Here is a 17,303-nt window from a genome sequence, read left to right as displayed (position 1 = left end):
CTTAAAAAAAGCAATAATTTAGTTTGAAAAAAATCCTTTGTTTTACGAGGGGCATCAAACCGGGACTTCTTTTATATATTTCCCTGCATTTAAGGCGTTTTTCCTAACATTTCACTAGTGCTTGAATTCCATCAAGGTAAAAAATTTTCTTAGTATGCCATTGCCATGATCGCACTGCCTCCTTCACGTCTGAAACGCTGGCTTCTCAGGAACTCCTTTAATGGCCCAAATATATGGAAATTGCTTGGAGCAAAGTCAGTACTGTACAGGGATGTGGCAATATCTCCCAGTAGAGTTCCTGTGACGTAGTGGTGTTTCTGAATAATTGTGTGTACAGTTTCCACAGACAGTTGCATCTCTTCTGTAAGCTGACAAGTTTCACTTCACAAGAACAACTGCAGTGGGGTTTGAGCCACTTCTGTCAGGATCATCATTTATGGATGTACCTCCTTCTTTAAAACATTTGCACCATTCATATGTTTTACTCCAGCTAAGTGTCTCACCACCCTATTGTGCTTGAAGTTTTTTTGTAAAAGTCAAATTCTAGTTTTTTGCCTTCTTTCACTAGAAATCTCATCACAAGTCCCGGTTTTACTTGAACACCCATTGTACATGGAATCAAGTTGAGACTTGAGGTGTGCATCATGGTTAGGGTCACAGTGATTTAAATAATTATTATTCTCGAGCCTTTTAGGGCTATTTTAAATAAAACATTTAAATTCTTGGGAAAATGTTGTGGACAGGCACAAACCAGACCACACCTACTTTAAATTAGAATATAGATATGAACAATTTGAAGCACTAAGCATTTGCATATGGTGGATTATGTTACATCCCTGTATTGAACCTGTCTCCATACAGAAACCTGTTGTCTAATATTGAGAAGGTGATTAAGCTCTTATGGTTTCTGCTTTGATCAAATTTAAGTACTAGTTGCGCAGACTCATTAGAACATGCTGATTGGTTATTTTGTTTGTTAAGGGAGACACAAACAAGCTTTGGGTATATAGTATAACCTCCTAAGAGTGCGTTGGCAGTACAGTGGTAGGTACCTCGCCTGCCATGCGGAGGGCCCGAATGGTTCCCACCCAATGCCCAAACCCCTGCCACTGGATGCAGTGCTGGTCCCAAGCCCAGATAAAAAAAAATAATGGGATGGCTGCATCTGGAAGGGTATCCGTTGTAAACCTGTGCCACGTTGCATGCGGATCGAATGGTCCGCTGTGGCGACATCTGCTGTGAGCAGTCGAAGTAAAACTGAGTGTAACCTCGTAAAATTGTATATTAGACAAACTAAGAACAAACTGACTTTTATTACATTTACATAGTACAGTACTATATGCTTTATTTATTGTATTGCACCGGCAGGAGACCACTGTTTTAGTAAACAAGTATGAGGAAAAACTGTGTGGGATCAATTTGCAGGAAAAGACAATCACGAGTGTGTGAATACACTATAGCTTATTCAAGTGTAGACTCACGGAATATGATTTTAGTTTTTTTAAGCTTCTCATTTTGCAATTCCCAGCTTGACTAGGAAAACAATCCAAGCAACACAACCATTGCACAACAGTCCTGTTGTACAGAAGTAACTAAAGGTAGACAGAGTTCGTGTTCGTTGTATGTTTTAATGTGTAATTCACAAAATGTTTTTTTAGTGTGCTTCCCATAGATGCTGTAAAAAAATTCTGTGGTTGTTTTGTTGATTTGCATTTAATTACCTGCAGGTCAGTTAAGAAACTCTTGTTTTAGGAATGTGAAGATGTTAATATTAGGCTGCTCTGGATTATCTCTCAACAATGTGAAGGGTTGCAACTGTTTTGGATTTTGGGTTCATTACAATATGTATCTCAATTTATGTTAATTAAACAGTTATGGTGAAGCGACATTACTTGAAAAAAAAAACAAGGTTTGAAATAATATACTTTTATATTTACTTTATGCATATTGATTTTTATTGTTTTTATCACTGTTGTTTATGACCATTTTCTTTGTATGTGGTACAAATCTGAACTTCCTTGAGTGCTAGACCACTGCTCACTAGTGGGAAATTGACACACTAGTACTGTAGGTGAGCAAGTTGTAGTGCTCCCTGCTCAATCAGAATGCAAGTGATGTTAAAAGATCATTTGTCCTTAGACATATTACCTTTCTGACAAAATAAACCAAAAAAAAAAAGCCCACAAGTTTGAATTCATTGCATTGTCAGTTGTTATTTTAAGGATCAGCTGTTCTGGAATTGTTCTTGTAAGAACAGTATTGTCAAGTTCATTTGCAAATCCTTTCATACACCATAATGAAAATGGATCTTTTGAAGACCATTCCAGGAAAGAAAGCCCAAAACATACTGCACCTCTGCTGCAGAGGAGAAGTTCATTTATAGTCACAAGCCTCAGAAAGCACTAATTAACAGCACATCTTAAGAAGGATTTACAGAGCATAAAAAGCAGACACATCTCAACATCAACTGTTTAAAGTAGATTATTGCATATTTTGGATGCCTTCAGCATTGTTTTACAGTGGTAAAAGAAATTAAAATCAGAAGACCATGAAATTAGAAGATGTGTCCATGTGATTTTGGCATTACAGCTGCATGAAACTTTCCCAGCAAAGGCACTGGTTATATACAAATTTATAAGGTGTATACTTTTAAATACTTGTAGTACTGTAAATTATGTGCCATAACTTAGCCATGGTAATTGCTGTAAATCCAGTCAATTCATAAAAGGTACCCTTGAGGTACAGTATAAACAGCCATTTACTATGATCCGGGGGAAAAAAACAACTTTTTAGTGATGTGTTTTCCAGGCAGAAAGACTCAATTGCTCTTCAAGAAGACATGACCTGTATGTGAACCATAGTCAAGACAACATCCAGCATACAGTCCCACGTCATGAAAAGTATTAGACGTCATTAGAAAAAGAAAAATCACAATCTACCTTTTTAGGCTGTTTAGGCACATATCACAGGTTTACAAACCTAAGATAGCATATATTAATATAATTTAACACTTCCTGTACACATGTACACTATACTATATTATAATTACAAGTGAAAGTAATTAAAACCACACTGCTTCTTTTGTTAGGGGGGTTGATAGGACAGCACACTCTGCTGTTGATGTGTTGCTCAGTCTGAGATTTTAACAATTTGTTTCCCGACGTTGCCTCCAGTCATCATGGAGCAAAAAGCCACTGCAATACAAGTTGCAAAAAGTTCAATAAGAAGGCAACATTCACAAAGTAAAGAGGCTATTAATCAGATCTGATTAGGATCTTACCACCCATGTTTTCTATTCCATTTGCTACGGTTTCTAACACCTGGGATCAAATTGAAAAGCAGACGGAATCATTTTCGCAGAACATACACATACTTGTGTGTATAAATATTTGCCAGCAATAAATTTTACTTTACAAAGTCAGCCTTCTTACTTTCATTTGGCCAGTCTTCACCCAGTGACTCAGCTCTTCCAGGCCTTCTTTATGTTTATCCATGTAATTCAGAACCATAAATCTGTCCCTAAATGTAAATAAAGCAAACACCCTCCAAGTTGCTATAAAATGGAGCACAAACATCCAAAACAGTACAGACTACTGTATGAATACTATTATTTGATAGAAGGACCTATCACTGACCATTACAAAACATTTTTTGCTTAAATGACAAAGATACTACTTGGTTCGAAAGCCGTAATTAAGATTCACTGGGTGAGAAGCCGAGTTTGTACCTGGTGATGTTTTTGCGGCGCAGAGCTTCTTGAGTCTCCTCGCTCAGCGGAGGTGGGTAGGGCAGGTCTTTATTATACTGAGAGATCTGCCCACACAAGATCACGTGACTGCCGCTGTTCATCTACAATGCAAATAATTAAAAATAAGAAAAAGTTCCTCATTACTACTGGTGTAAAAAAAAAACCAGACATTTCCTATAAGTGACACATACATTACTGTACACGTGGTCGCAAAAGTGTTAAGCAAAATTCAAGATGCGTTTTCGGTGGTCCGGCATCAAACTTGACCCTTGCTTCATCCCATAGAACTGCCATCACTGTTTAGGTCATACAAATACTTGGGGTAGATAACATACATGCATACACTACAAATATTCCAGACATACTGTATACTATTAATACTACTTCTGTGACTAATACAATGCTATTGTTACTGTTGCTTAATAACTTGAGGTTTACAGCGTATTCGCTAGTGCCACAGTGGCTCTATTAGCTTATCTGCCATTGTGTGCTGATACCCAAGACTGCTGACCTGATTGTAGGACCACACATCGACAAAGAAAGTCATTTGAGCTGTGGTTCTGTTATGTAAGAGAAAACCTACATGGTGTCTTAGAGGCTAGCACTGTTGCCTTGTTCCTTCAGGGCCAGGGTTCGATTCCCGCTTCGGAAATCGAACATGTGCGCGTGAAGGTTACACGTGCTTGGTGGGTTTCCTCTGGGCACTCAGGTCTAAAGACATGCAGATTAGGCTAACTTCCCAAATTGCTGTAGTATGTTGTTTTTGTGTCCTGCGATGAGTTTGCACCCTGTACTGAGTGTACAACGCCTCATGCACCAAGTCTCCTGGGATAGAGTCCAGGTCCCCTGTGCCCCTGTACAGGATAAGCGGTATAGCAGGTGAAAGAATGAATGAATGAATAAATATATGAGGTTGATCACAAAAAGTGATGCCAATGTGATCACATTGCCATGTGAAGGTCTCGGCATTCTTTTTTGGGGTCAACTTGATTTGTTACTAAATCAAGTGGCCTGAGTAAATTTTTTGTCCATATATGTCCAAAAAATGCTCATGCATCTGAAACTTGGACTACTTGGAATATTAAAATGAAGCAAGTGTAAAAACTCCCTAAATACTGTCTATCTGGCTTGCATTAGGCATTACTATCATATGAGTAATCTTAATAATTAGGCTTACAGCCATGCAATTTCTATAGGCAGCACTAACAATCAACTGGGTCATACTAACGAATTCAGAGACTTAAAACACAGCACTGCTTTAGGGTGCTACCTTTGCAGTTTGTAAAATTTTTACCCTACTATACAGTATCAACCCACAGTAAAGATAAATAAATAAAGTCATTTAAACTGTAACCATTACCAGTCAAAAGTTTGGACCCACCTTCTAATTCAAGGACTTATTTTTTACATTGTAGAACAATACTGAACAGTCAGTTGTTATTTTAAGACTTTAAGGTCAGCTGTTCTGGAATAGTTCTTGCAAGAACAGCATTGTCAAGGGCATTCGCAAAACCATGATGGACTCATGCTGAAACTAGCTTTCATGAAGACCATCCAAGGAAAGCAAGACCAAAATGTACCTTTGCTGCAGAGGAGAAGTTCATTTTGTTGGAAAGTTCATCTTGAATTAGAAATTGGGCAAGTTCAGAGTGTACATACATACACAAAGAAAAGCCTACCCTGTTTCAAATCACTAACTACAGAGCTCTAAACTGCTTTTGAAAGCAACATCTGTACAAGAACTGTGCATGGAGAGCTTCATGAAAAAGGTTTCCTTGGTCGTGAAGCTGCAAACGAGTGCAACGCTAGATGTTGGCTGGAATTGCGTAACACATGCCACTAATGGAGTCTGGAGCAGTAAAAACATTCTTAAGTATGATGAATCACACTTGACTGTCTGGGTCAGGCAGATGCCAGGGGAATGCTTACTAGTGTAATACATAGTGCCAACAGGTCTGGAGCATTTTTCAGGATGTGGGCAAAGCCTCTTTGTTCCAGAGAAGTGTGGTGTTAATGCTACAGCATACAAAAACATTTGTATGCTTCCAACTTTGTGGCAACAGTTTGGGGAAGTTTGGGCCCTTTCCCGTTCCAGCATGACAATGCACAAATTAAGCTCCATCAAAACATGGTTTAAGGAGTTTTGTGTACTGTAGACGAACCATAGCTTGCACAAAGCCCTGAACCGAACCCCAGTGAACAACGGGATGAGTTGGAATGCTTACTGCGAGCCAGGTTTTATTGTCAATTTCAAATTTTATTGCCCAAGCTCACAAATCCTCTTTAAACTGAATGGACACTAAAGTTGCGAATCATAGCTAGACTGACTAATCGATTCTGGCCATTGAGATTTTTTTGGGTCTATATGATTCAATAGTACTGTTTACTGTCTGATTTGTTTAAAGCAGCTGTATTTCGTGCAGGCATTAAAACTAATGAAAGTATTTAATAACATAAAAATGCTATTCAAATTGTGTGACTTGATTATTTAAATGTCATGTGTCAGACAAAGCAATACTCCCCCCCCCCCACATTCTTATGCTCCACATTTCCATCCAGTAGGTGGCGGTATTACACTAATTATCAATACCCTTGATGATTAGTGTAATACCAAAGAAGATGCAGTACTTTTGCAAAATGTGTGCAGTAGGGGAAGATCAGGGGTACTTCCTGCAAATGTTATGGTATATTTTTAAAAATTTGTCAATTTTGACTATTTAACAATTTCAGGTTGTCTGAAGAATTTATTTAATAAGTGTGAAACGATTCTGAATCAAAAAACGGAGGCAACCATGAAATTAATTTAATCGACCAAAAAAAGATCAATTAAATATCACCCGGGGATCGAACCAGGTGTCTATCTATAATAAACTTGGTTTTGGAATCTGACTACTAGCATTCTCAATCAGATGTAAATGATTAGGTGTCCACATACTTTTGGCTATATGGTCTATTTTGTGTGTGTGTGTGTATATATATATACACACACACACTCACACACACAAGGAAACCTTGGATTGTAAGTGACTTGGTCTGTGAGTGTTTTGCAAGACGAGCAAAAAATTATTAATAAAATGTAACTTGTTAAACGAGCGCGTTCTTGATATACGCGTTCTATATATGTGTAGTACATACACATATACGCTTTATCAAGTCATGTGATCACAACCAAGCCAATATTTCTTCTCTCTCGTGTGCAGTGGGATTGTGGGTATTCATCTCCCATGCTCAGTCTCAGTGTGCGCATGTCACTCGTATAGTCAACATCCATGCACTGGTGTACTGTTTACTACAACATTGTGACCGCGTGTGTGTGTGTGTGTTTGTGTGGGTGTGTGTGTGCGTGCATTGTCTTATTTTGTGTCCAGGTGTAGTGACTGTTCTTTGGTAACTGTGCTACAACAACAGCCCCCATTAAGGGAAAAAAAGTTTAAAAGGCTGTTGCAGCGCTGCAGATGATTCTGTTTAGAGGAGTGATTCCGTTAGTGTGTGTGTGCGTGTGTGGGTGCGTAAAAGTTGTCCTAGACAGTAGCCATCCTCCTCCGGCTCCTTCTTTCGTCTAACACCAGTCATGATTCTTTTGGCTGGCGTCACGTGGTTCAGAAGAAACATGTAATAGTTTTTGCCACTCCTGACTGAGTGGTAGTAGTAGCCTAAATGTGGGAGCCCTTTAGTGACCGGGAGGAATTGGACACGACTAGGTTAGGGAGAAAATCGGGAAAAAAACAAAAAAAAGGGTTTTGTTGAGTACCCAATATTCATTCCAATTTAAAACCATTTTATCTTTCTATTCTGAAGGGAATTATTATAAAGAAATACGATGGATATTTATTTTAAAAAAATCCATCTGATCAATTTGTTTAATTATTTTTTGTGACTTTAAAATGAAGTATCCATAGAAAGAACTTGCAAGGTGTGATTCATTATTGCTGTCTAAGCATCATCACTGCCATCATCAACACTTTAAACGAAGTTTTCATCGAAGGCAGAAGTTACAGTTACACTGGGCTCTAATAACATCAGATGTTTGAGTTCTGAAAAACTCTGGTGTCAGATATGTGTGGTTTACATATAACATATTATTATATAACAAAGTAAATAATGAAATGACAACCATGTGGAACTTAAAGAATAGACAGGCTCACCTGTGATATGACTGTGTCACTAATAGGACCTCCAACGTTGTCAAAGTAGATGTCCACTCCATTGGGACAACTGTCCCTCAGTGCTCCTGAGATGTCCTCCTTCTTGTAATTCACGGCTGCTGTGAAACCGAGCTGCGAAACTAGAATCTGGCACTTCTCGTCTGATCCACAAATTCCAACCACTCTTTCACAGCCATCCAATCTGCCAATCTGAGAGCACAACACTACATTCACACAGTACATGTCAACAGATTAACACATTAAAAGGCCAAAAATAGGTCATGAAAATTACCTGTCCAGCGAGAGACCCACAAGCTCCAGATGCTCCACTGACCACCATGGTCTGTCCAGCTCCCGGGGTTACATGTCCTTTCTCTCTCACGCCAAGCAGAGCAGTGAGTCCAGGCATGCCTACTGCACCCAGAGCATATGACAAGTGGCCATCAACCATCCTGGGGTCAACCTACATAGGACAAAAAAATCTAAATGCATCACGCAATCTCACATGAAATATGCAGAAGTCTCCTAATGCATGTACTGACACTAAGAAATACCTTCTGTACACAGTTACCATGAATCACATCATGGGTTTGCCAATGCCAGTTGAAGGAGGTGACAATGTCACCGACGGCCAGGTGTGCGTTCTTACTGGCCTCCACCACGCCGACCCCACCTCCATCGATAGACTCTTCCAGTCTCCAAGGTAGAAGATAATCAGCACCCGTATCGTCATTCATACGACAACGCTGGACAAGTGAACGAAAATAATCCACTGTAGTTACTGTAGTAATAAAACCCAGCGTATTTTCATGGCATATTTTATTTGCCATGACATACACCCATCAGGCACAACAGTAAAAAAAACTGAATAACATTGATTATCAAGAAATATATACCAGTAAACTGGTCCCACAGAAACACACATTGTAACACACATTGGTGAAAAAGGTTAATGCTGGCCACAAAAGAAATGCATCAGAAGACCCAATACATAACAGCCTGCCATATATGGGGCTTAGCAGGCAAAGAGATGCAAGTTGTTGATCCAGTCTCCAAATTCCCCAGCTCTCAATTTGACTGAGCGTCCATGGAATGCACTGGACAAACAAGTCTGATCCATAGAGGCCCCACCCCACAACCCACAGTACCCAAAGGATCCGCCGCTAATGTCCCCGTGCCAGACACCACAGCACACCCCAGAGGTCTGGCGGACTGAGGCCCTGGGGAGCTTGCTTCGGCAGCCCAAGGGGACCTACACAATATTGGGCGTAATGTTTTGGAGTTTAATGTAATGGCTGATTGCTATATATTAACCCTGACATATTTATGACATATCATAAACTCATATCTTACAAAAAACAAGAGTAGAACCCACAGATATGTTTAATAGTGAAGGTAAGAGCAATTCCACACGTAGAATGTCAAAAGAACTTGAGGGATTGGGAATAAACAGCAGGTTTTCTCCCTAATTTAATCGTGTCCAATTCCTCCCATTCACTAGGGGGCCCCCACATTAAGGCTACTACTACCACTTAGTCGTAAGCGCCGAAGACTATCGCGTGTTTCCTACGAACCATGTGACACCAGCCGACTGCATCTTTTTGAACTGCTCGCTCATGCACAGTTGGGGGCGGTGTAACACACTCGGAGGACAGCGCTATCCGCTCCTTCACAGACACCCCTGATTGGCGGTAGAGCTGTGATTATTGTGTGAGCACTAAGTACCTCTTATCCCTACCCTCTGAGAGAGCTCAGCAAATCAGCTCTCTCTAGACCTCCGACTGCGAGAGGTTACAGTATCACCCGGGAATCGAACTCGATTCGATGATAGGGCAAGCACTTTACCACTGCGCAACTCGGAAGCCAGCTGTGTAGCCTTAAGAAAATCTTCAGTCTTTAATTTGCTAGGCATAAAGATAGGACTGTGGAGCATCGGACAGGTCATGTGGTCTGATGAGTCCAGATGTACCCTGAGTGATGAGCGCATCAGGGTAAGAGGAGAGTCGGATGAAGTAATTCACCCATCATGCCTACTGCCTACCGTACAAGCTTGTGGAGGCAGCGTTATGATCTGGGGTTGCTTCAGTGGGTCAGGTCTAGGTTCAAAAACATTATGTAGCCTAAGAAATGAGGTCATCTTGGAATGACCACAGGCATATTCCAAAGATGACAATGCCAGGATTCATCTGGCTCAAGTTGTAAAAGAGTGGTTCAGGAAGCATGAGACATCATTTTCACAGAGAGTCCAGACCTTAACCCATTGAGAATCTTTGGGTGCTGGAAAAGGCTTTACACAGTGGTCTGACTCTCTTATCATTAATACAAGATCCTGGAGAGAAACGAATGTGACTCTGAATGGAAATAAAATAAGTGAAATTGCATAAGCCAATCAAAACGATGCAACTGAAATATTAGAGTGTGCGGGCTGGGCAGACTTTTTCAATAGATTTGATGACCTTTTAAATGACAAAAAAAAAACTTTTTCTTTCAAAAATTCTTTGATCAGCTGTAAGTGACTATCCTGCATTTAATAAGAGAAGATAAGATAAGATAAGATAAACCTTTATTAGTCCCACAAGTGTGAAATTTGTTTTGCCATGGCAGCAAGTGGACAGTACAAAGTTAAAAATTAAGAAACAACAGAATAAAGTAAAATAAGATAGAAAAATAGGGGAAATAAAATAACAAATACTAACAGTATAAATGTATACTATACAATCTGGCTATAAAATATGGACATCTGTGTAGTAAAAAATATTTACATAAATATATATTTAAACAATAAGTAAACACAGTTGACTAAGTAATATGTTTGGACTCAATGAATATATGTATACATACAGAGAGTGAATGACAGGCATTTACAATAATATTCTAAATGTTTTAAATGTTTTAAATTGCACTTTGCCCAGTTATGGTGGTTCCCCGAGACAGAAAGAAAAATTGCACGTTCCACCATAGTATTGCACATGACTGGAGATATTACGTCTCTTTAACTCACATCTAACCTCCTGTTTATACACGATGAAAACATGAAAGCACGGGTTCATTAACCTCACCACCAGTATGTAAACCATGTGCGGGCCATTGTTGCCAGTGACCAAAATACTGATCAGCCACTCCCATACTTCTTTGTTCTTTATTTTAAACTCCATTTTTGTCTCTATTTACAAAGAAGAAAAGTGTGGTATTCTATCTGTAACAGTTTCCTCTATGTCTACTTCCTGACTTCTACTTTTGTTCACGGTCTTGATAGAAACGACAGCATTGTTCATATAAACTATTTTGAATTTATTTTGCAATAACACTATAGGACCAAATGTTTTTGGACACCTTGGCATCCTACCCATATGTAAGCCTTCTCCAAAAGGTTAAAGTTCACAAATATCTAAAAATGAATGTTCCTTCTGAGGCCCAAACAAGCTCCAGCATGACAATGCATTATGACCAAAAAGATTTTCCTGACCACACTTAAAACCTGCAGGATGAATAGGGACACTGACTGCACTGCAGGCCTCCTTATCCAACATCAGTGCCTGACCTCATTAACGCCCTTGTTTCTGAATGAGCACATTCTTGCAGGCTCGCTCCACGACCTAGTAGAAAGCCTTTCCAGAAGAGTGGAGGCTGTTAACTCCATACTAATGCCCATTTTTTAAGAAAAAGGGACATTCAAGAAGCACATCTGGTTGAGATGATCTGATGACTACACAGTTTTTCTTATGCAAATTATTATGATAACAAATGATACCTTCTAATGGCTTTTTGAGCATTTGCTTAAAAAAGCAGGTTCTAGACACATGTTGTACTATTTAACCCAGGAATGCCATGCTAATTTCAAAGCAATATTGCATGCCTTTTATTTCCTCTTAATAAGCATGCATATTAATTTACTAAATGATATTTAGCCATGACCATATAAAAAAAGCAAATTGGCATGCAAATGAATGTGCCTCGTATGTCAAGAAATTATAGTAGTAATGAAGCCATTAACTGTTATGAAACATTATGAAAAAAATCACAGGCATTGAAATAAATGTTCAAGAAACTGAGACCTGGGCTGAGAAACTGCTGCCAGCGAACACTATTCTGGCATGAGCAATACTCACTGAGCACTATACTTGAAACACATGCACACCTACTCATTCATACAATTATCTAATCAGCCAGTTTTATGGTACAATGCAATGAAACAAATCACGCAGTTATAAGCCACCAGCTTAGGGTAATGCTCACATCAGACATCAGGATGGAGAGAAAAAAAGGTTTGGCATTATTGTTGTTGCCAGGGGGGCTTGTATAAGAATTTCTATAACTGCTGTTCTGTGATTTTCACACAACAAACAGACACTAGAATGTACTCAGAATAGAGCTATAAATTGAGCTTGTGAGTTGTGCAGATGGAGAAGTCTTGTTAAAGAGAAGTCAACAAAGAATGGCCACACTGGTTTGAGCTGACAGAAAGGCTACAAAATCTCAGATAACCACTCTGTACAACTGTGGTGAGTTAAAAAGCAACTCAAAATGCACAATAATTCGAACCCTGAGGCAGATGGGCCACAAAAGCAGAGGACCATGCTGGGTTCCACTTCTGTCTACCAAGAATAGAAAGATGATGCACAGGCTGTTTTACTAGTCAAAACTCTGGACACACCTTCTAATTCCATGGTCTACCCTGATTTTTCTTTCTTTCTACCTTGTAAAACAATGCTGAAGGCATCCAAAATATGCAGTAATCTCCTTGTAACAGATGATATTGGGAAGTGTCTGCTACTTATGCTCTGTAAGCCGTCGTAAAACCTTTAATCTGACGTGCTGTTAATTGGTGCCTTTTGTGGCTGGTAACTCTAAATGAACATCTCTGCAGCAGAGGTAAGCTTTGGTCCTGCTTTCCTGGGATGGTCTTTATGAGAGCCAGTTTCATCGTGGTGCATGGTGGGCTTTGGAAACGCACTTGACAATACTGGTCTTGCAGGAACTATCCCAGAACAGCTGACCTTCATGTGTTAAAATAACAAGACTGTTGCTGTTACTTAATTACCTAATACCATGTTATTTCATAGTTTTAAAATCCATCTATTGTTCTAAAATATAGAAAAGGACATTGTGTCCAAACCTTTCACTGGTACTGTACAAAGTGATGTTGGAAAAAGTAAGTAAAACACTAGGCATCTGATGTCACTTAACACCAATTGGAGTCAAAATTGAGTCCAACCAATGACATGAACATGAGGTGTGGTTTAGAGCTAACTCAATTCAACAATCAGCTGATGCCTCACAGAAAAGAGATCTCAGAAAACCTGCAGTTTGCAAGCAGCTGGAAAGTGTTAATGCCTAATCTCCAAAAGTGTATATACTATCAGTCCACACTATTGTCAATAAATGGAATAGATTTGGTATTGTGACTACTCTCTAGTGTGCATACTCTCTCCAGCCAAGATCACCATAAAGGCCTACCACAGAATGCTGAATGAAATAAAAGCTAAAGTTTTGAAAGCGTCACTGGAGCTGGATAGCATCTCTGGTCATGAGTCAACCATACACAAAACACTGAACAGGCACAATAGTACTGGAAAAATGTCTTGCAAACAGATGAAATGAAGATGGATAGCATATCCATATATGTCATATCTGGCACAAAACTCAAATATGGTGGAGGAAGCATCATGATTTTAGGCTGCTTTGCTGTATCTGAACCTGGACTCCTGCCATTGTGGAGTGGAAGATGAATTCCCAAGTTTATCAATGCATGCTACATTATAGGTTGTCAGGGTGGCTGCCTCAGAGCTCAAGCTGAAGCTGTGAGGTGATGCAGAAAGACAATAACACTAAACACTAAAGTAAATCTACTACAGAATGGTTTCAGAGACACAAAATCAGCTGTTTGGAGCGGTCCAGTCAGAGCCCAGACCTCAACCCGATAGAGATGCTGTGGAACGATCTCGATGGAGAAGTTCGCATTAGATCTCTTAAAAATATCAGTAAGCTGAAGCAATTCTGTAAAGAAATTCTTGGTCGGCAGTTCAGGATGTTTCTGTTCCATATTCTGCCGTTTTCTCTCATGAGTTCACGTCTCGTCACCAGTAATGATTCTCTTTAAGAAGCTTTCACCATCCTTAGAATATCACTTCAAATTTGTTCACAAATGTGTTTATGCTCTTACATGAGTTGTAAGGAAATATAAAAGCATGCTGACAGATGGACAAAGGGTATTAAAGAGCAAGAAGATTATGTCGAAAAAAATAAATAAATGCCACAGCCAGTATGTGCATAACTTTTGATACTTTTTCTATATGTACATACTTAAAAACTCATCTGATTTGTATTTTTTTTTTTTGGTGTTTTGGTGCATCCACGTGCCATCGAGCACATCAGGTGACAGATACTTCCCACCCTCTCCATATATACGTCGTTTCTGTAGCAGTTACTTAAGGGGCTGATGCACGATTGTTAATCACACACTGCAGGCTATTTTGGTAACTCCAATAATCTGCATGTCTTTGGACTGTGAGAGGAAACCGAAGTACCCAGAGAAAACCTGCCAAGCATATATCACCCATGTTGTAAATACAATACTTTATTATTTTATTTTGCATAAGTCATAAATAATATTTAGGTGAACATTCCTGTGTTATCTGCCTGTCTTTAAAAATAAACACCCCTGATTTAAAGCAACAATAATTCATATAGTGGATTAAATGTCATTATGAATAAACTCTACCATGTAAGGATCAACAGACAGGTACAAGGTCCTGACCAGGACTTCTCCCTGTTTCAGCTCAGTGGACAAACTCGTCTCCTCCACGCGGAAGTTATCAGGAGAGGGATGGCCATTTCTGCCTTTGCACAAACAAAATGAAATATTAAAAGTTATTGGCATGATTATCTTTGTGTAAAAACAAAGTATACAGAAATAAAATGTCTTTACCTGGCCGGGAGGATAAGACAACCCTTTGCACTGTTAACATCTTAATAACAAATCACTCAAAAGAGCGAGGAGTTAATGTCAGCATTACGTAATCTCAACGATACGTTTATAAATCTCGGGTGTGTCCAAACTCTACACGCTACATATGTCTCATCCACTAAAGCTGCCCATGTCACTATTTAGTCTACAAACAACCGATTTGGGACGCACCCTGAAGTAAAGGCGCCCACAAAGCCATGCGACTTGACGTGATTTCCCTTTAACAACATTTTAAACCAGAATAATAATGGCATACTACGCAGTTTTTCACATGTGGATCCGCACCAGGACTGCGTTCTATTTTGTAAAATAAAATAAAAAATGTTTAAGTTTTAGAAGCACGGTAAGAATATCCAATGTACCGGAATTGACTTCCGGTCGTGGTAAAGAAGATATTTCAAAATAAAAGTTCGGGAACACTTTTTATTTATTTATTTTTTAATCACTTATTCACTGAAACACAAATTTTTTATACCACTTTATCCTATATTCAGGGTCGCAGGGACCTGGAGCCTATCCCAGGAGACTTAGGGCACGAGGCAGGGTACACCCTGGACAGGGTTCCAATCCATCGCAGGGCACACACACATACATATATACACACACTATAGGCAATTTGGGAATGTCAATTAGCCCAAGCACTGGGGGGAACATGCAAACTCCATGCACACAGAGATGGGAATCGAGCCTGGCCATAAATCAAACCCGGACCCTGGAGGTGCAAGGCGACAGTGCTATCCACTACTCCACCGTGCAGCACTTTTAAAATCACATATTATATTTATAAAACAATTTAGAATTATACATTATACAAAGGAAACTAAATGTTATGTTTTGAAATAGCTCTTATGAAATGTGCAATAAAGAACAGGTTTAAGCCAGCCCTTTCTAAGTTAAAACGGGTGTATTAAAATCAACTGGACAAATTGAACTCAGGGACTGGAAACGGGTGTACTAAAGCTTTTAAATGTTATATATCATCTCATAGTTTATACCACTTTATCCTGTATACAGGTTTGCGGGGGGCCTGGAGCCTATCCCAGGTGACTTAGGGCACAAGGCGGGGTACCGGTAAACAGGGTGCCAATCGCAGGGCACACACACACACACACACATCTGCACACTTACATGCCACTACAGTGACACTACAGGCAATATGGGAAGTCCTGCATGTCTTTGGGATGTGGGAGGAAACCAGGGTACCAGAAGAAAACCCACAAAGCACTGGGAGAACATGCAAACTCCATACATACCGCGCCTTGGAGGTGCAAGGTGATAGTGCTAACCACTACCCCACAGTGCTGCCCCAAATTTATATAATATAAAAGCTTTATATACTGTACTTATATATTCACTTTCTGTATCTCTTTCTAAGTATATATATATATATATATATATATATATATATATATATATATATAGAGAGAGAGAGAGAGAGAGAGAGAGAGAGAGAGTAAAGCTTATATGTTTATGATCCTGTTTAGGCAGTAAATGCGTATGTGCCAATGTGAAATCAACCACTTAGGTTATTACTGCACTTTCCGGGTGTGTGTGTGTGTGTGTTTAAGCAAATGGTGAAAAGTCTAACTCAAATACACACCCAACCAGTCGCGTGAAGTACTACAGCTATTAAACCCTTAAGTACTTAAGAGTCAGTGAATGTTCTTAGACGCCGTGAACAGATCACGTGACTTCATTTTCCGCCTTTTATTGGTCGCTGCGTATTTACGCCAGGAGGGGCTGGTGCGCGTTATTTAGGTCAGATATCTCTGGATCCAGCAGATTATATAGCTTCATCTCCAGTGTAGTAAACAATTACCTGATGGATGTTTCAAAGACAGTGGCCATTGACCAGTATGTCAATATATGGCTGGCTTGTAAGAGCTTTTGAGAAATAGTTTATGAGAAAACTGTAAATGCCTTTAGGGCTGATCAATTAATCACTCCAATAATGTTGTTCTCACACGTTTATTACTGAAATGTGTGTGCCTAAGGAGTGGGTATGCATACAGCTTCATATAGCCCACTACTTATTTTTGTTTACATTAGCTAGTGGCATAATGTTTAACATTTGACTGAATGATTCAAACTTTTACTTACATTTGCTTACCAAATATTAATCTAATATAATATTAAATAATTGCTTATTTTAATCCTATACCGTTAATATTTGCTAGACTAGACTAGATCACATACCTACACAAAAAAAGGCTTAAGAGGCTTAGCATGGAATATAAGAAGAATGCACATATATGCATTTCTTTGGGGAGCTGGAGATGCATAATTTTAAAGCGATGTACTCATGTTACGAACTAGGAAGTGACGCTTGAAAGTTTTTTTTTCCGCCCCTGAGAGCAGCTTTCATAAACCAGAGTGTACCGCAGAAGTGCTACGTGAGATCCTGAGGTACTGTAATAACCCTAATATTTCCTGTGCGTTCATT

The 17,303-nt window shown here is 39.3% G+C and overlaps 1 protein-coding gene across 2 annotated transcripts; it reads right to left on the bottom strand.

Annotated features, from left to right (window-relative positions):
- Positions 1-1,686: 1,686 nt before the first annotated feature.
- ptgr2 (prostaglandin reductase 2) lies at positions 1,687-15,018 on the bottom strand. 2 transcript variants are annotated; one of them, XM_053509696.1, is made up of 9 exons: positions 14,822-15,018; positions 14,615-14,733; positions 8,448-8,639; positions 8,186-8,356; positions 7,894-8,103; positions 3,728-3,849; positions 3,432-3,519; positions 3,281-3,320; positions 1,687-3,194 (listed from the first exon to the last, which is right to left on the bottom strand). In XM_053509696.1, exons 1-9 carry the CDS (start codon positions 14,859-14,861, stop codon positions 3,130-3,132), a joined length of 1,047 nt encoding a protein of 348 aa, XP_053365671.1. In that variant the 5' UTR covers positions 14,862-15,018; the 3' UTR covers positions 1,687-3,129. The 2 variants fall into 2 exon arrangements, with proteins under 2 accessions (XP_053365671.1, XP_053365672.1); XM_053509697.1 differs by having other exon boundaries at positions 14,615-14,729; positions 14,822-15,016.
- Positions 15,019-17,303: the final 2,285 nt, after the last annotated feature.

Source organism: Clarias gariepinus, chromosome 13, assembly GCF_024256425.1.
Source record: "Clarias gariepinus isolate MV-2021 ecotype Netherlands chromosome 13, CGAR_prim_01v2, whole genome shotgun sequence".
Lineage (NCBI taxonomy): Eukaryota > Metazoa > Chordata > Actinopteri > Siluriformes > Clariidae > Clarias > Clarias gariepinus.
The sequence above is the reverse complement of the archived record's forward strand: the minus strand, read 5'-3'. Positions and strand labels throughout refer to the sequence as shown.